Source organism: Haliotis cracherodii, unplaced genomic scaffold, assembly GCF_022045235.1.
Source record: "Haliotis cracherodii isolate W230 unplaced genomic scaffold, xgHalCrac1.p SCAF_16, whole genome shotgun sequence".
Taxonomy (NCBI): domain Eukaryota; kingdom Metazoa; phylum Mollusca; class Gastropoda; order Lepetellida; family Haliotidae; genus Haliotis; species Haliotis cracherodii.
Window position 1 is genome coordinate 23,002,637 of NW_027266271.1, and position 14,127 is coordinate 23,016,763.

Consider the following 14,127-nt stretch of genomic DNA (forward strand, 5'->3'; position numbering starts at 1 on the left):
GCTCGACCTTGACATTTACGTATGCTGCTCCAGTACAGCGCGTATGACACTTTAGAGTGTTTAAAAGGAGACGGCAAAACGCTGTTAGGAACTAAACAATGTTATGCTCCAAAGCAGTGCGTGCTAGCCTTTGGAATACTGCATACGGAATGAACATGTCGTGGCAAAGAGCTTACTCACAATAGTCGCCTGCACGATTTGCAAGTTTTCATCATTTTTACATCATGATACAATGATAAATTTCTAATAAGCCCGATATTGATTAATGTCATTTCCACAAAATGCACAAAGCAAGTATTTTAAGTTGGTTGAATTTTGACCTGTCATGTCACCTCGGGATGTCACTGAAGTCTGAATCTGAGAAAAGTTCACAAAACTAGTAGGCCCAAGGGTCCAAGTCTAACAGGCAATCTGGTAACAATTTAAGAAGCCTTCATGGTACAATAAGTAGAATCAGAGTAATTGTTGTAATGTTTGACAATTAGCATGTTCAGCAACTCATGATCTGGTGCGAGTGTCAGCGATGATCAGTTCCACAAGGAATTATATATATAGTTTCATCCGGTACAAATATTGGCAGTGTAAATCTATCCAGGAAAGTGTTTCTTACAAAATATGGTAATATATAGCCAACACTGAATACTGTGTCTGATGAGTTAATATGGTTAACCTAATGGTAAAGTAATTGTCCTGTTGCACTGGACATCATGCAGGTTCAACATGCAGGATATGTGTGCTATGTGTGAAGCCCGTTTATGGTTTTACCTGACTTGAAGATGCAAACGAGGACAAAAAAACATGCCCACTCGCTTACTGTTATGTTTCTGTTGAAAGCAACAAAGTGTATTTTGATGAAAGTGATGTTTAATTAAACAAAATATCTTAACTTGAAAGTCACAGAATATATTCGTTTTCATGTACCTACTGTTAAGTTTGAACAAAATATAAGCAACTTTCCAGACAGGTATTCATTTAGTATGTACAGTAATATGACCCTGTCTTTGATTTTATGATTGTATTGTTTCAGATACAAATGGCTTGCTCAATGACACAGAGACTGGGTTGTCGTTTCGCCTACATAAAAAAGCACATGGTCTTCCGTAGGCAGAAGCTTTCCCCTGCGGTGTGTTCATCATGTTTCTCCACCGACAACTCATCAGAGCAACAGGCTGCATCAAATCATCCTGTCAGTGTGTCTATGCGTCTCTTGTATGATGAATTTAATAATCAGAAATTACCTTTTCGGAATCACCTCCAAGACAGTAAAATTTATTCCATGAATCATGGACGTCACAGTGCATCAACTACTGAAAAGGAAAAAGTCAGAATTTCCTTAAAGCAGTGCCGGTCTGTTACTGATGTTTTTCACAAACTGGACATTCCCACAGATGGTCATGATGATAAATTAGGGGGTTTGGCGTCACAAGCTCTGCTGAGAATATGTAGTTTACAAGAAGATGAGGAAGCAAGAAGCAGTCTTAGTGAGTCAGAACCATTTCTTAGTAACACTTTAATGGATGAATTATATGACATGGCTGGAAGAGACCTGACATCTTTGCCCAATAGTACATTACTCTCTCTAGGTAAAACTTTTCTGCAGTTTGAAAATACCAAACACCAGTTTTCTGAATCTCTAATAGATGATATGAAAAGACGTATAGTAGAACTACAGTTCTCCATGACTGATTTGCTTACTCTGGGTTATGTGCTGAAAAGGAATGAAAAGTATCAGGAATTGGTCAGCTTGATTTGGTTCCATATTGGGAAAAGTTGCAGCAACATCGATGTCTCTCCCATCCTTGGGACACCTTCTCAGTCTAATGTCTGTATCATGGAACTGATGATACTGTGGATCACATTAAACACCAGCAGTACCAGTGAAGAAATGGTGTTCATCCTCAATTCATTGGTTCGATTAAATGTTTCTAATAGAAGAATCCTGGAGAGTTTTAGCAGGTTTATTAGCAAAACATTCGTCAACACCAAGGACACGGATATTATGCAGATTGTACATGCCTACAACCATTTCCATCATAGCGATCGTATTATTATGGAGGCTTTGGAGAACTATGTTGTCTCACATGGCTCCTGCCTGACTACAAGTCTCCTTGCTCTTGTAATGGAGCATTGTTATGTCAGCAGAACCTTATCACCTTTGATATTTGATAAAGCTGCCACACATTTCTCAGAAAATGGACATACGTACAATCCACTTCAGATTTACTTGATCTTGCGACCTTTCGGACATCTGAATTACTTCCCCCAACCACGGCACAAGTTTGTCAGTGAAGCTGAAACTGTTATCTTGAAACAGTTTTTCAATTTTGAGGCCCACCATGTGATCGAACTTGTGTGTACTTTTGCCTTTCAGGCAAATTTCTCACGTAACTTTGCATTGAAAGTATTCACTCCATATTTCTTCGGAAAGCTAGCACGTGAGTATTACTGTATAGTTTAAGTAACTTTTTGCAATATTATATTCAAAGATGAAACCCACAAAAGCTTTATTCTGGTGTCGATATGTGTCAGTTTATCTTTTCTCACATCAGGGGTCTTAAAATGCAACTCATATCTGTTCCGTGTTTTAGCTTGTTTGTGTGAAATCCATTATTCAGTCTGATCATTAATTGGTTATGTCTTAAAATAACATAAATGGCTGACGTGAAAAGGGGATTTAAACAATTCAGCTTGTTAATTTCTGTTTGTTGTATCATTTTTTTATTAAGTTATTAAGACAGACCCTTTATTATTTTTCACAAACACACTGTTTTTCGATCTTTCCTCAATACAGAAATGTTTGTTTTAGAATTGGACTCTGAGCAGAGGAGACAAGCGAGTGAATATCTGCTGATGTTTAAAACAGCTGTAATCACGGAGACGAATATCTGGAAGGAGGTGATGTCTCAACCTCACGGCAGCATGATGGCTGGTAGGTCAAGGTCACGGGGAACATATCTGAACCCTCCATATCCAATGTCATCATGAAAATCTGACAGAAGACAAGAAAATAGTTAAAATGCCCACGTTGTGCCCAGTTGTCTTAGGAGCCACACTTTCTTGTACAGAGTCTGTCAGCACCATACCTGTGATGGTGGGTTTCACCAAAGTGGTCGCATCACTTTGGTCTTTCCTCCAACATCAAGCAGAAATGCCGTGAGATAACTGAAATACTGTTGAAAGTGGTGTAAGTCAAACAATAAAAGTCCAGTTTCCACCCTTGCCAAACTAGGATGGAATTTCTGGGCTTGATCGTAGCACCATCAGTGACTATTAAAAGTTATGTCCCCCCTATTAACTAATCAGATTCAACCTCTCATATCACTTGCATTTACTTCAAAATGGTACCTGTGAAGATTCGGGTTAGAAGAGGTCTTCAGCAACCCATGCTTGCCGTAACAGGTGACTATGCTTGTCGTAAGAGGCGGCTGACAGGATCGGGTGGTCAGACTCGTTAACGTGGTTGATGCATGTCATTGTATCCCAATTGTGTAGATCGTTGCTCATATCAGTCACTGGATTGTCTGGTCCAGACTCGATTATTTACAGATCGCAGAGTGCACAACAGAGTGCAGCGTTACACAACAAACAAACAAACACACTGCCTGGCGATCCTAACTAATACTTCTACGATACACATGACGTGAACTGTGGTATCTGTTACAGGTACAGTCTCAGAACTACAACACTCCTGGGGTGAGTGTTTCCTTTTGTTTTATCTTTGAATTAATTTGAATTAATAATGTGGGCACAATTGTCCCAGTCGTCTAAGGCACTGCAAGTTGCTGTGGGAAGCCTATGATCGTGGACAAGTATCTCAAATTTGAGCAAAATAAGTCTCAGTACCCTACTATGCAACCCAGGATGTGCCTTCTGTTTATGGGGGAGTATGTAGCAGGGCGTGGAGTCGTCTCACAGATGACATCCTTACCTTCACAGCTTGCTGTGAACAAGGCGTCCGACCTTGGATCAGAAGGCCAGAGGTTCGAATCCCATCATGGCCGCTACACGTGGATGACAGCACAGCAATATGGCCACTACACTGTCCAGTTCTCCTATGAAGGGCCCTGTCTCACAAGGCAGTCATAAAACTACACCATCTATTCAATTGCATGTACCCTCAGATCATAGGTTTTCGGTCATCATACGTTTTTTGACAGCCGTGTTTATCGCGATTATTCATGCTATAACAAGGGGTGTGGTGTCATACAGACATTGTAAATATTAAGATGATGGCCCAATTTTAAAATAAAGTCATCTTATTTACCGTATTTGACGTAATAAGCGCCCAGGGCGCTCTCAAAATTAGAAATAGGGGGCTCTTATTAGAATATTATTTTGGTTGAAAAAAACAGAGTTGAAAGATAACTTTCATGGATTATGCTGACAGCCTGAACTGTTTATATACAAGAGATATATTTTCCAGAATTTAATTGCCCATAATTAAGGGTGCATATAACACACGAGTGCGTATTATACACAAATAGATAAGTCTTGTGTGCATTGATCAATCTGAAGGGGCGCTAATGGGGATTGTTCACTTGCCAATATATTAGCAAATATCGCCGTGGGCGCTTATTAGAGCGGAGCGCTTATTACGTCAATTACGGTAAGTGAGATGCTTTACAGTTTTTCTAGTGATTAACAAGAAAATTACAAATGTTACTTAGTGTCCGAAAACCCATAACACAAGATATATATACCCCAATTCTCTCTCACAAAGGTTGTGGGAGACTTCTAACTGATGTGTTAACACTTCATTGACAAAATTAGAACAGATCATTTCCAATTTCAATTTTGCAAATTATTTTTCAGATACACCATTGGTAAACAAACAAAGTTCTGAAATGTGCCAAGCATTAGAGTCTCTACTTGGACAGAATGGATTCAGGATGAACTGGGCACCGAGGTCCTCAGCATTCATGATGGGTAGGTATTGGGTGGAGACTGGTGCAGGAAAGCTGGTGGCATGGCTTAGAGCATCGTTAATACTTCACAGGTTTGTATGCACTATGTTCCTCATCACCTGTGAATACCTATGTCTGCTTTGAGGTGTAGTCTATGCAGTGAATCAAGCAATGGTCTGGTTCAAAGGAGGGTGAAGCCAGCAGGTACTTCGACCAGTGAAAGCTCAGGTTACATCACACACAGTACTCAGACCAATGAAAGCTCAGGTTACATCACACACAGTACTCAGACCAATGAAAGCTCAGGTTACATCACACACAGTACTTACAAATTCAAATCCCACGTTATCAAGTTTGAAAGTTGAATAATCTTGTGAAACACTTGGCATCACTGACATTAAACAGTCATTTAGGCACCTGATTGTATCCATCTTCCCAAGACAAGGGAGTTAACTGACTATAAAAGTCCAGTTTCCACCCTTGCCAAACTACTACTACTACTACTATTTTGCTACAAGCAAAATGGCGTAAGATGATCTGATCGATAATCGAGATCTATATTGTAATAAAACGGGTCTTACCCCACGAACTTGAGCACCTCTCATTTCGCTTGTATTTGCGTTAAATGATGGTGCCCAGTCAAGGCGATCTGATAGATAATCAAGATCTATATTGTACTAAAAACGGGTCTTGTCCTGCAAAGTGCTTCAAATCGATGCCATGTTGGCAGTACATTGAAATCTGCATGTTGAAATCTGTGTTGTTTATGAACCGGATGTCTTGTTTCTTACACAGTTTTGATTGAACTATGCATAGACTGGTTAGTCCAGCCAAAATGTAACTCTGGAATTCCAGCCTAGTTTGGAAGGTTTGAATCTGAACTTTTATAGTCAGTTTACGCCATTGCCTCAGGAAGATGAATTGTACCTTGATTTTAAGAAAAGCTGGACTTAATTGATGTTGAAAAAAAAGTGGAATCTTCCAGACATCGTGGTTCATGTGAAGGATGGGAGGCCAGTAGAAATACAGGAGGAAGTGGACTGTGACAAGAGGTGAGTGGCAAGACCAGATGCAGTGTCTCGAAAGTGTTAGCAAAATAGAATGTTCATACCTCTTGAAACTTGGTTACTCTGGAACTTTGTTTCTAGTAATAACTGCTTCACAGAAACCAATGTTTACAGAGTCATTCTGTCACAGAACTCATTAACGACTTAGATGGTTTCCTGTCCAGACTAACGTCACAGCAAACTAATAATTGTTGACCTTACCAGCAGCAACACCTCCTGCTGTGTCAGCAGATCCTGTGAGAGGTCCTCCTGCTGGGTCAGCAGATCCTGTATGAGGTCCTGTGGGGTCAACAGATCCTGTGAGAGGTCCTTCTGCAGGGTCAGGAGATCCTGTGAGAGGTCCTCCTGCTGGGTCAGGAGATCCTGTGAGAGGACCTCCTGCTGGGTCAGCAGATCCTGTGAGAGGTCCTGCTGGATCAGCAGATCCTGTAGCTGCTCCTGCTGGGTCTGGAGATCCTGTGAGAGGTCCTCCTGCTGGGTCAGCAGATCCTTTGAGAGGTCCTGTGGGGTCAGGAGATCCTGTGATAGGTCCTCCTGCTGGGTAAGCAGATCCTGTGAGAGGTCCTCCTGTTGAGTCAGCAGATCCTGTGAGAGGTCCTCCTACTGGGTCAGCAGATCCTGTGAGAGATCCTCCTGCTGGGTCAGCAGATTCTTTGAGAGGTCCTCCTGCTGGGTCAGCAGATCCTGTGAGAGATCCTCCTGCTGGGTCAGCAGATCCTTGAGAGGTCCTTGGGGGTCAGCAAACCCTGTGAGAGGTCCTGCTGGGTCAGCAGATCCTGTGAGAGGTCCTCCTGCTGGGTCAGCAGATCCTATGAGAGGTCCTGCTGGGTCAGCAGATCCTGTGAGAGGTCCTCCTGCTGGGTCAGCAGTTCCTATGAGAGATCCTGCAGGGTCAGCAGATTCTGTGAGAGGTCCTCCTGCTGGGTCAGGAGATCCTGTGAGGTCCTCCTGTTGAGTCAGTAGATCCTGTGAGAGGTCCTCCTGCTGGGTCAGCAGATCCTGTGAGAGATCCTGGGGGGTCAGCAGACCCTGTGAGAGGTCCTCCTGCTGGGTCAGCAGATCCTGTGAGAGGTCCTCCTGTTGAGTTAGCAGATCCTGTGAGAGGTCCTCCTGCTGGGTCAGCAGATCATAGAGAGGTCCTCCTGCTGGGTCAGCAGTTCCTATGAGAGATCCTGCTGGGTCAGCAGATCCTGTGAGAGATCATCCTGCTGGGTCAGCAGATTCTGTGAGAGGTCCTCCTGCTGGGTCAGCAGATCCTGTAAGAGGTCCTCCTGCTGGGTCAGGAGATCCTGTGAGAGATCCTCCTGCTGGGTCAGCAGTTCCTATGAGAGATCCTGCGGGGTCAGCAGATCATAGAGAGGTCCTCCTGCTGGGTCAGCAGTTCCTATGAGAGATCCTGCTGGGTCAGCAGATCCTGTGAGAGGTCCTCCTGCTGGGTCAGCAGATCATAGAGAGGTCCTCCTGCTGGGTCAGCAGTTCCTATGAGAGATCCTGCTGGGTCAGCAGATCCTGTGAGAGGTCCTCCTGCTGGGTCAGCAGATCCTGTGAGAGGTCCTCCTGCTGGCTGGGTCCACATCTCCTGTATAGGCCAAGGTGGCCCAGTTGTCAAGAGGACGCCAGTGCCAGTCTTTGAAATTTATCATTATCTGCTACCCTGAGACTCCCAAATAGTGCTGACAAGTAATAATCAAATTATGGTTGTGCTCATTGACTAGTAGTATTTGAGGGCTATCACTTCTAAACCAGTTGTCAATGCTTAGATTTTACTCCAAATTGAAAATGAAGAGTCATTCATATATATGTATATGTAAGCTGACAGAAAATGTAAACATTGTGAACAGTAATTGTTGTGTCTTATTCAAGCAGGATTATGTAGGTAACTAGGGAAATAAGGTTTACATTAGTCCTCTAAAACAAATTGAATTTGAGTAGCGCTGAAGTCTGAGTAGCGCTGGTGATGGCTTTGAAGATATGTCTTGATGATGTTTACTGCTGTAATGTTGTATTTTTCATATCCCTTGTTGTAGACTGGGGTTGTTGATAAGGCGACCGGAGCACTACCGGATCAGACATAACTCTCATCCTCGTCTGCTGGGAAAGTATGTGATGATGAAGAGACATCTGTTAAGAAGTGGTTACACTGTGTTGGAGGTAGGAAGTAGAGCCAGTAGCAAGCAATGGAAAGCAACATCTTTACTGATATCATTGACCGGGTTAGAATAGGTAATCAGCAACCCAAGCTTGCTGTAACAGGCTATGCTTGTCGTAAGAGGCGACTAACGGGATCGGGTGGTCAGACTCGCTGACTTTGTTGATGCATGTCATCGTATCCCAATTGCGTGGATTGATGCTCAGGATATCAATCACTGAATTGTCTGGTCCAGACTCGATAATTTACAGATCGCCATCATATAGCTGGAATATTGCTGAGTGTGGTGTTAAACAACAAACAAACACACTTATATCATTGTGGTATTTTTTAATATTTGTGTGGAAGATGTGCGATGATTGTCATCAGAATTGACTTACTTTACACACACTTTACCACACAGTCATCATCAAAATGTTTCCCAATGATGTGGATTATTGCTCTTGCTATCAACCACTGGTTTACTTCGACAAAACTCTATCACCACTTGTTAGAGGCAGATGGGGAAGGGCTGGAATATTGCTGCAATGGATGTTAAACATACTTCACTCACGTACTTCATTAGAAGGGATAATTATTTATCTGAATATGATGAGCAAAATTGATTCTTGTCAGGAAATATAAAAAAACACCAGGTAAGAACCTTGCTCAAATATGACATTAGAAAAGACACACATTGGTGTCACGTCACTAATTCCTGAGTAAACAAACAACCAGCAACATAATGATGGAACTGAAATCCAGAACCCTATGATTAGGGTTCGAATCTTGGTTCTCCCGATTATGTTTCTAGGTTTGTCAGCACCATACCCATACTCGTGGGTTTCACCGAAGTGGTAAACATCTGAAACCTGTGTCACTTCGGGCTTTCCTCCTACATTAGGCTGACACACTGTGATATTACTAGAATATTGTTAAAAGTGGCATGAAACCCAAGTCACTCACTCACTCTTCCCCAAAATACAATTTTAGAACTTGTTAAAAGAATGCATAACCTGGAAAGAACCTATATCGTGAAGTCAATAATTCATAGTGTCATGAATAAAGTATATGTAAGTATAAGTAAAGTACATTAGTATATGTCTGTTCGCAGCAGATGACATTAAATGTAAGGAATAAAATATTTTAATGTAAAACCAGAGATAATAAAAAATGTAATTTGTGTAACGGAAAATAAGCATGCGATCATGTGTGCTCTTGTGTGATGGTACGGTTAGACAACAGGAAAGATCAATTTACACTTTTTTTATTCCCTCTCGATGCATTATAACAGATAAAGACAAAATTAAGCACATTTGGTAATAGTTTCACAAAAATCAAAGTTGTTTTAACACTTAACTGTATACACGGATATTTAATTAACCGTAAAAAGGATGATAAGTGGCCATCACAGATCACAAAAAAATATCTTGTGAGATAATCTATTTGACCATGACAAAGTGTGCAGCTGGTCAGATGTCTGTTTGTTTTCTCTGTATTAGGTGTCAGGTGAAGCTGTTGACAGGAACAGCAACTTGGTGGAGTACTTCCGGAGGCTGCTGCAGCCCTACCTCGTCTTCGGGGAGGAACAAGGGGAAGCAGGGACTACTGTGCTCAATGAATGAGAAGATTGAGGGACATTTGGGAACCATGCAGGCAAAATGATGGAACATAGTACACATTTTTTTGTTTCAATTTTTTACAAGGAATTAGTTTCTCATTACCTCAATGTTGATTATAGGGATGCCACTGTGTTAACCTTATCATTACTTTCTGTTTTATTTACATTTTTATCCCCCTCGAATATAGTCGACACCTTGTCTGTCTATCCATCCGTAATCATTTTGTTCAATTTTTTTCAACAAAACTTGGCAGATATATCAAACAGATCCTGAAGTGGTGCCTTTTGCTACTGTTTAGATTTTTTGTCATTTTTAGTTTTCTCGATTTCCCTGGAAACAATTTGGACTTAGTTTGAAAAGGGAGGGGAAGGTGTCATTTCCGGAGCACAACTTGAAAACTGTGAAAGACTTTTCATCCAAACCTGGTACATGTATTAACCAAGAGCAGAAGTGATGCCTTTCCCTATTTAGGAATTTTGTTATTGGAAGCAAGATAGACTTAGCTTAAGTGGAGGGAGGTGTTGTTTCCAGACTAGAACTAAAAATCTATTCAACATTTTTCATCCAAACTTGGTCCATGTCTTACTCAAGGGCTGAAGTGGTGCCTTTTGTCTATTTAGGAATTTAATTTTTTTAATTCTTTTCCCTGTTTCCATGGCAACAAGTTAACTTTGACTCTGTTCATAGTGGTGTGTTTGTCTGGATCATATATCTTTCTTGAAACTGTGCACACACAAAGACCAAGTTGTCATCTGGTGCCTTTTGCTATTCAGGGATTTTTAGAATTTAACAAGTTTGATTTTGACACAGAAATACAAAGTTCCAAATTCCAATTCCATGGTATTGTTTTGATAGCTCAATAACTACTCTTGTATACAGACAGACAGATTACATAAAAATTATCACATTACTGGTAAGTTGGATTCAAAGTAACAGTCAGGTGATGTGTTCTTTCGAATTTGTGGGGACCGTGGGGATTTGTCATCTTCTTGTTAAATATTAAAGATGGCTAACAGGGCATCAAAGAGAAGCAGAGGGGGTTAAAATCAGTTGTATATTGAACTAGATAGCAACCAGGACAGCTACCAGGTTTGAAAACAGGTGACTATCAAGATTGACAGCCAGAGGATAAATATTGTAAGTCATGTCTCAAGCAAGAGTCTCAAGTTAGTATTAAAAAAGTGCCAGTTTTGTCTGGACATGCAGTTTATAGTCTGGTTCGTTGCATGTTGAGTTCACTAAACCGTTTGTTTACATAGCTGATCAAGTAGTTGACATAAACCAACCGTGTATGACTTTGTGTGTATTATTACATATTGTATAAATAACCTGAATTATAGATAAATATTAAATTGAATAAAGATGTAACAACTAATGTGTTCATTTCACTGAATTGAACCAGTTTTTAGGGGAAGCCTGTTGTGATACAGGCACAATTTGGATCTGGATAAAGTGTAAAACCCATTTTTAGTAGGGGTATGATATGTATCGTGATACACATATTTACGTTGAATCGCATAGAAAGTTCTTGATTATAAATATTCAAGAGCAAGTTCAAAAGGAAAAACTATCTGAAGACACATGTTCCTAGCGGCTGTTTGTAGTAGTGAACTTCGAACGCTAATTACAACACATTTTGCAATATTTGACTAACAAAAGTCTGGGGGTGGGTATTAAATGAGAAGTATGTAATAAATTTTAGCATGTGTATCGTCCTTTATCATCCAAAACTGGCTCCCATAGGAGATATCGCTTGGGTGAGATCAAGCGATATCTAGATTGGAGATATCGCTGCAATGAATTTGCATAACCATACTTTGGTTACCATGATGTCACAATCAAATGACATCACTAATGGCGCTGCTACTGAGGCTGTTAGCAGTACTTTTTACACTTATGGCAATGCTTATTACTGTCTACAATCTGAAAAAGTTGAAAGAATGATGTTGGATGATAAATAAAATTTCACCCTTGTGTCGGCAAGCCTCGTAGTTTTTCCACTTTTATCTACTCGTGTTTATATATTTGATATCAAAAGACACATGTGAGATTCTCTTTGTATGGACACAGAAAAGAACATAACATGTATTGTATCTTTGCATGAAAACTTATGATGCACCTGTACACTGATGTATCATTTCACCCCTATATTTTAGATAATAGTTTACACGATATGACTGTCCGGTTACAAAGTTACAAACAGAACTTGCACATCTACATCTACACGTTTAACTATATACTCAAAAAAAGGTTAAGGACTACCTTAGTCTTTCTTACACAATGACAGGTCTTAACTTCTGTTGGAGTTGTTAATTGTGCACATCATCAGGCAGACATAGTTTGCACATTGGTTGATGTAGTTTGCACGTTACCAGATCTCCCTCCATGCATTGGTGACACTTCCTCGACCTTGCAACACGGCAGCATTCTAGTCAAGCTCCTCCTGAATTGCTTTGAGAAGAAGGCATAGACATAGGGGTTGATACAGCTGTTTGCATAGGCCATACAACGACACACAAGATCCAGTTCTGGCATCCTCTGGAGCACAGAAACACCTCCAAGAATTAAGATGTTCTTCAGGTGTACGGGTAGCAGTAGACCCCCAAACAGCAGCAGAACCACAACAACCATCGACGACAACTGGTGCGTGTAGGAACGCGACACCTCACGAGACATTCTTGTGACTCTGTATACTTTTGTCACATGAAGCACGGTTATCATAAGCAGAGGTATGAAATAAGAAAACACAGCATACAGAGAGGAGTATATGAGAGATGCACGCAGTGGTTCTGTTGTTTCCACGGCGCAATACACATATACACGCCCATTAAAATCCTGCTCCACAATACCGCTTGTAAACAGCACTGGGGAGATGCAAATGAATACACTGACCCATAGGACACCACACATGATGCAGGATCTGCGTACAGTCAGGTGCTGGAGAGCCTGGAACGGATACACCAGGGAATAGAACCGGATTGCAGACAGAAGAACGAGATGGTAGGCTGCGGAATAGCTGGTCAGCTGGTAGAAAAGGAAGGACATTTTACACACTGTAGTACCAGAGATCCAGTTCTTGCTGAGGATGTGAAGAATCTCCATCGGGATCCTCCAACAGAGGAACAGAAAGTCGGCCACAGCGAGACTTGCAACGGCTGCAAACGTGGGATTGTGCAACACCTTGTTCAGTGCAACACAGATCACAACAAGGCCGTTACCAACTGTTCCAATAAGCAACAGAATGAAGTATGCTGAAAATGTTGCCTTCTGAAGGTGGGTGGTGTACCATGGAGATGAGACAGTTGTGTTCATGGTCAAAGTAGTAACCTCCATTATACAAGTTCTATTTGTCCAAATTTCAAATATGACAAAATAAGTATCTGGGCTCTTCTTTTGAGCGTAATCAGAAAATTATTATATTCAGAGATTTCGAATATACACTATAATGCTGTGAATCGGGGTATCAGATTCGTGGTTGACCCTTGCTGAGAAAATGTTGCTCTGCAGCCACACTCACTCTGAGCACATCACAGTGTAGATTGGTTGCAACCAAGGCAGTTCACAAAGCCATGATCAGATGAATAAAATATGAAATGCCACTATTACAGTCACGTAACCCCAGCTGGTAATGGGTATTAATGGAAGTTTTCACATGGGATGCATAGAAAGTGATGCTTTATCTTCGTGGGACACTAATGGTTCTGTTGTTACAGATATTAACTACCATTCCAATTACGCAATACTGATTGGTCAATTAAAGGTATCAAATCACAATAACATCCTCAGATTAAAACAAGATGGTTTGACCTCCGCATCACCACAGAGTCTAATGTTTATTGGTGAGTACTTTCTGTCATTGTTGGAATGCATTTGAAAATAGTTTGATGTACAATTATAGGTCATCAAATGCTGATTTGCCATTACATTATTAAAAGCAATGCATTTTATGCAAAAAAACATGATATACATCGACAAAGAGTGTATTACAAGATTGAGTGATCAGAGACACCTTGAAATATAGTGCGTTTCTGCAGTGGAGTGTGACATCATATACTTTGCTTCTCAATAAGTGGCGCGACATAATAGTGACAGGCGGTGTAGAAATAAACCTTACATGGCTTGCTCTATTACCTTTAGTAATGCCTACTTTACATTGGCTTAAAAAGTTGCTCTGCCACACTTTCAATGACTAATATATCCGAGAAGGGTATAATGAGCATATACAGCGCCATACTTTGTTTTTACGGCTAGTATTGGTGTTTCCCTAATTCAGATAGAAAACTCACTCAAAATCCTCACAAACCCCACACATTTCGCGTTTGACCTTGTCATGGTAGAATGGGGATAAACATACTGTTTTTAATGTAGAGCTAGGTTACCTGTAGATTTAACCGTGCCAAATTAAA

At 40.9% G+C, this 14,127-nt stretch overlaps 2 protein-coding genes across 2 annotated transcripts; one reads left to right on the forward strand and one right to left on the reverse strand.

Moving 5' to 3' along the window:
* The first annotated feature begins 1,033 nt into the window (after positions 1-1,033).
* LOC139463489 (FAST kinase domain-containing protein 3, mitochondrial-like) lies at positions 1,034-10,770 on the forward strand. Its single transcript, XM_071244761.1, has 7 exons — positions 1,034-2,435; positions 2,807-2,929; positions 3,664-3,693; positions 4,813-4,926; positions 5,890-5,956; positions 7,999-8,122; positions 9,602-10,770. Exons 1-7 carry the CDS (start codon positions 1,034-1,036, stop codon positions 9,722-9,724), a joined length of 1,983 nt encoding a protein of 660 aa, XP_071100862.1. The 3' UTR covers positions 9,725-10,770.
* Positions 10,771-12,046: 1,276 nt separating this feature from the next.
* On the reverse strand, positions 12,047-13,054 carry LOC139463625 (allatostatin-A receptor-like). Its single transcript, XM_071244897.1, has one exon. It carries the CDS (start codon positions 13,052-13,054, stop codon positions 12,047-12,049), a length of 1,008 nt encoding a protein of 335 aa, XP_071100998.1.
* Between the last annotated feature and the right edge of the window lie 1,073 nt (positions 13,055-14,127).

Bases quoted from the DNA above. Each gene is read 5' to 3' on its own strand.
- LOC139463489 (XM_071244761.1), top strand. From the start codon at position 1,034: ATGGCTTGCTCAATGACACAGAGACTGGGTTGTCGTTTCGCCTACATA. The intron at 2,436-2,806 runs GTGAGTATTACT...TGTTTGTTTTAG, and splicing joins TTTCTTCGGAAAGCTAGCAC to AATTGGACTCTGAGCAGAGG. The intron at 3,694-4,812 runs GTGAGTGTTTCC...ATTATTTTTCAG, and splicing joins AGAACTACAACACTCCTGGG to ATACACCATTGGTAAACAAA.
- LOC139463625 (XM_071244897.1), bottom strand. From the start codon at position 13,054: ATGGAGGTTACTACTTTGACCATGAACACAACTGTCTCATCTCCATGG.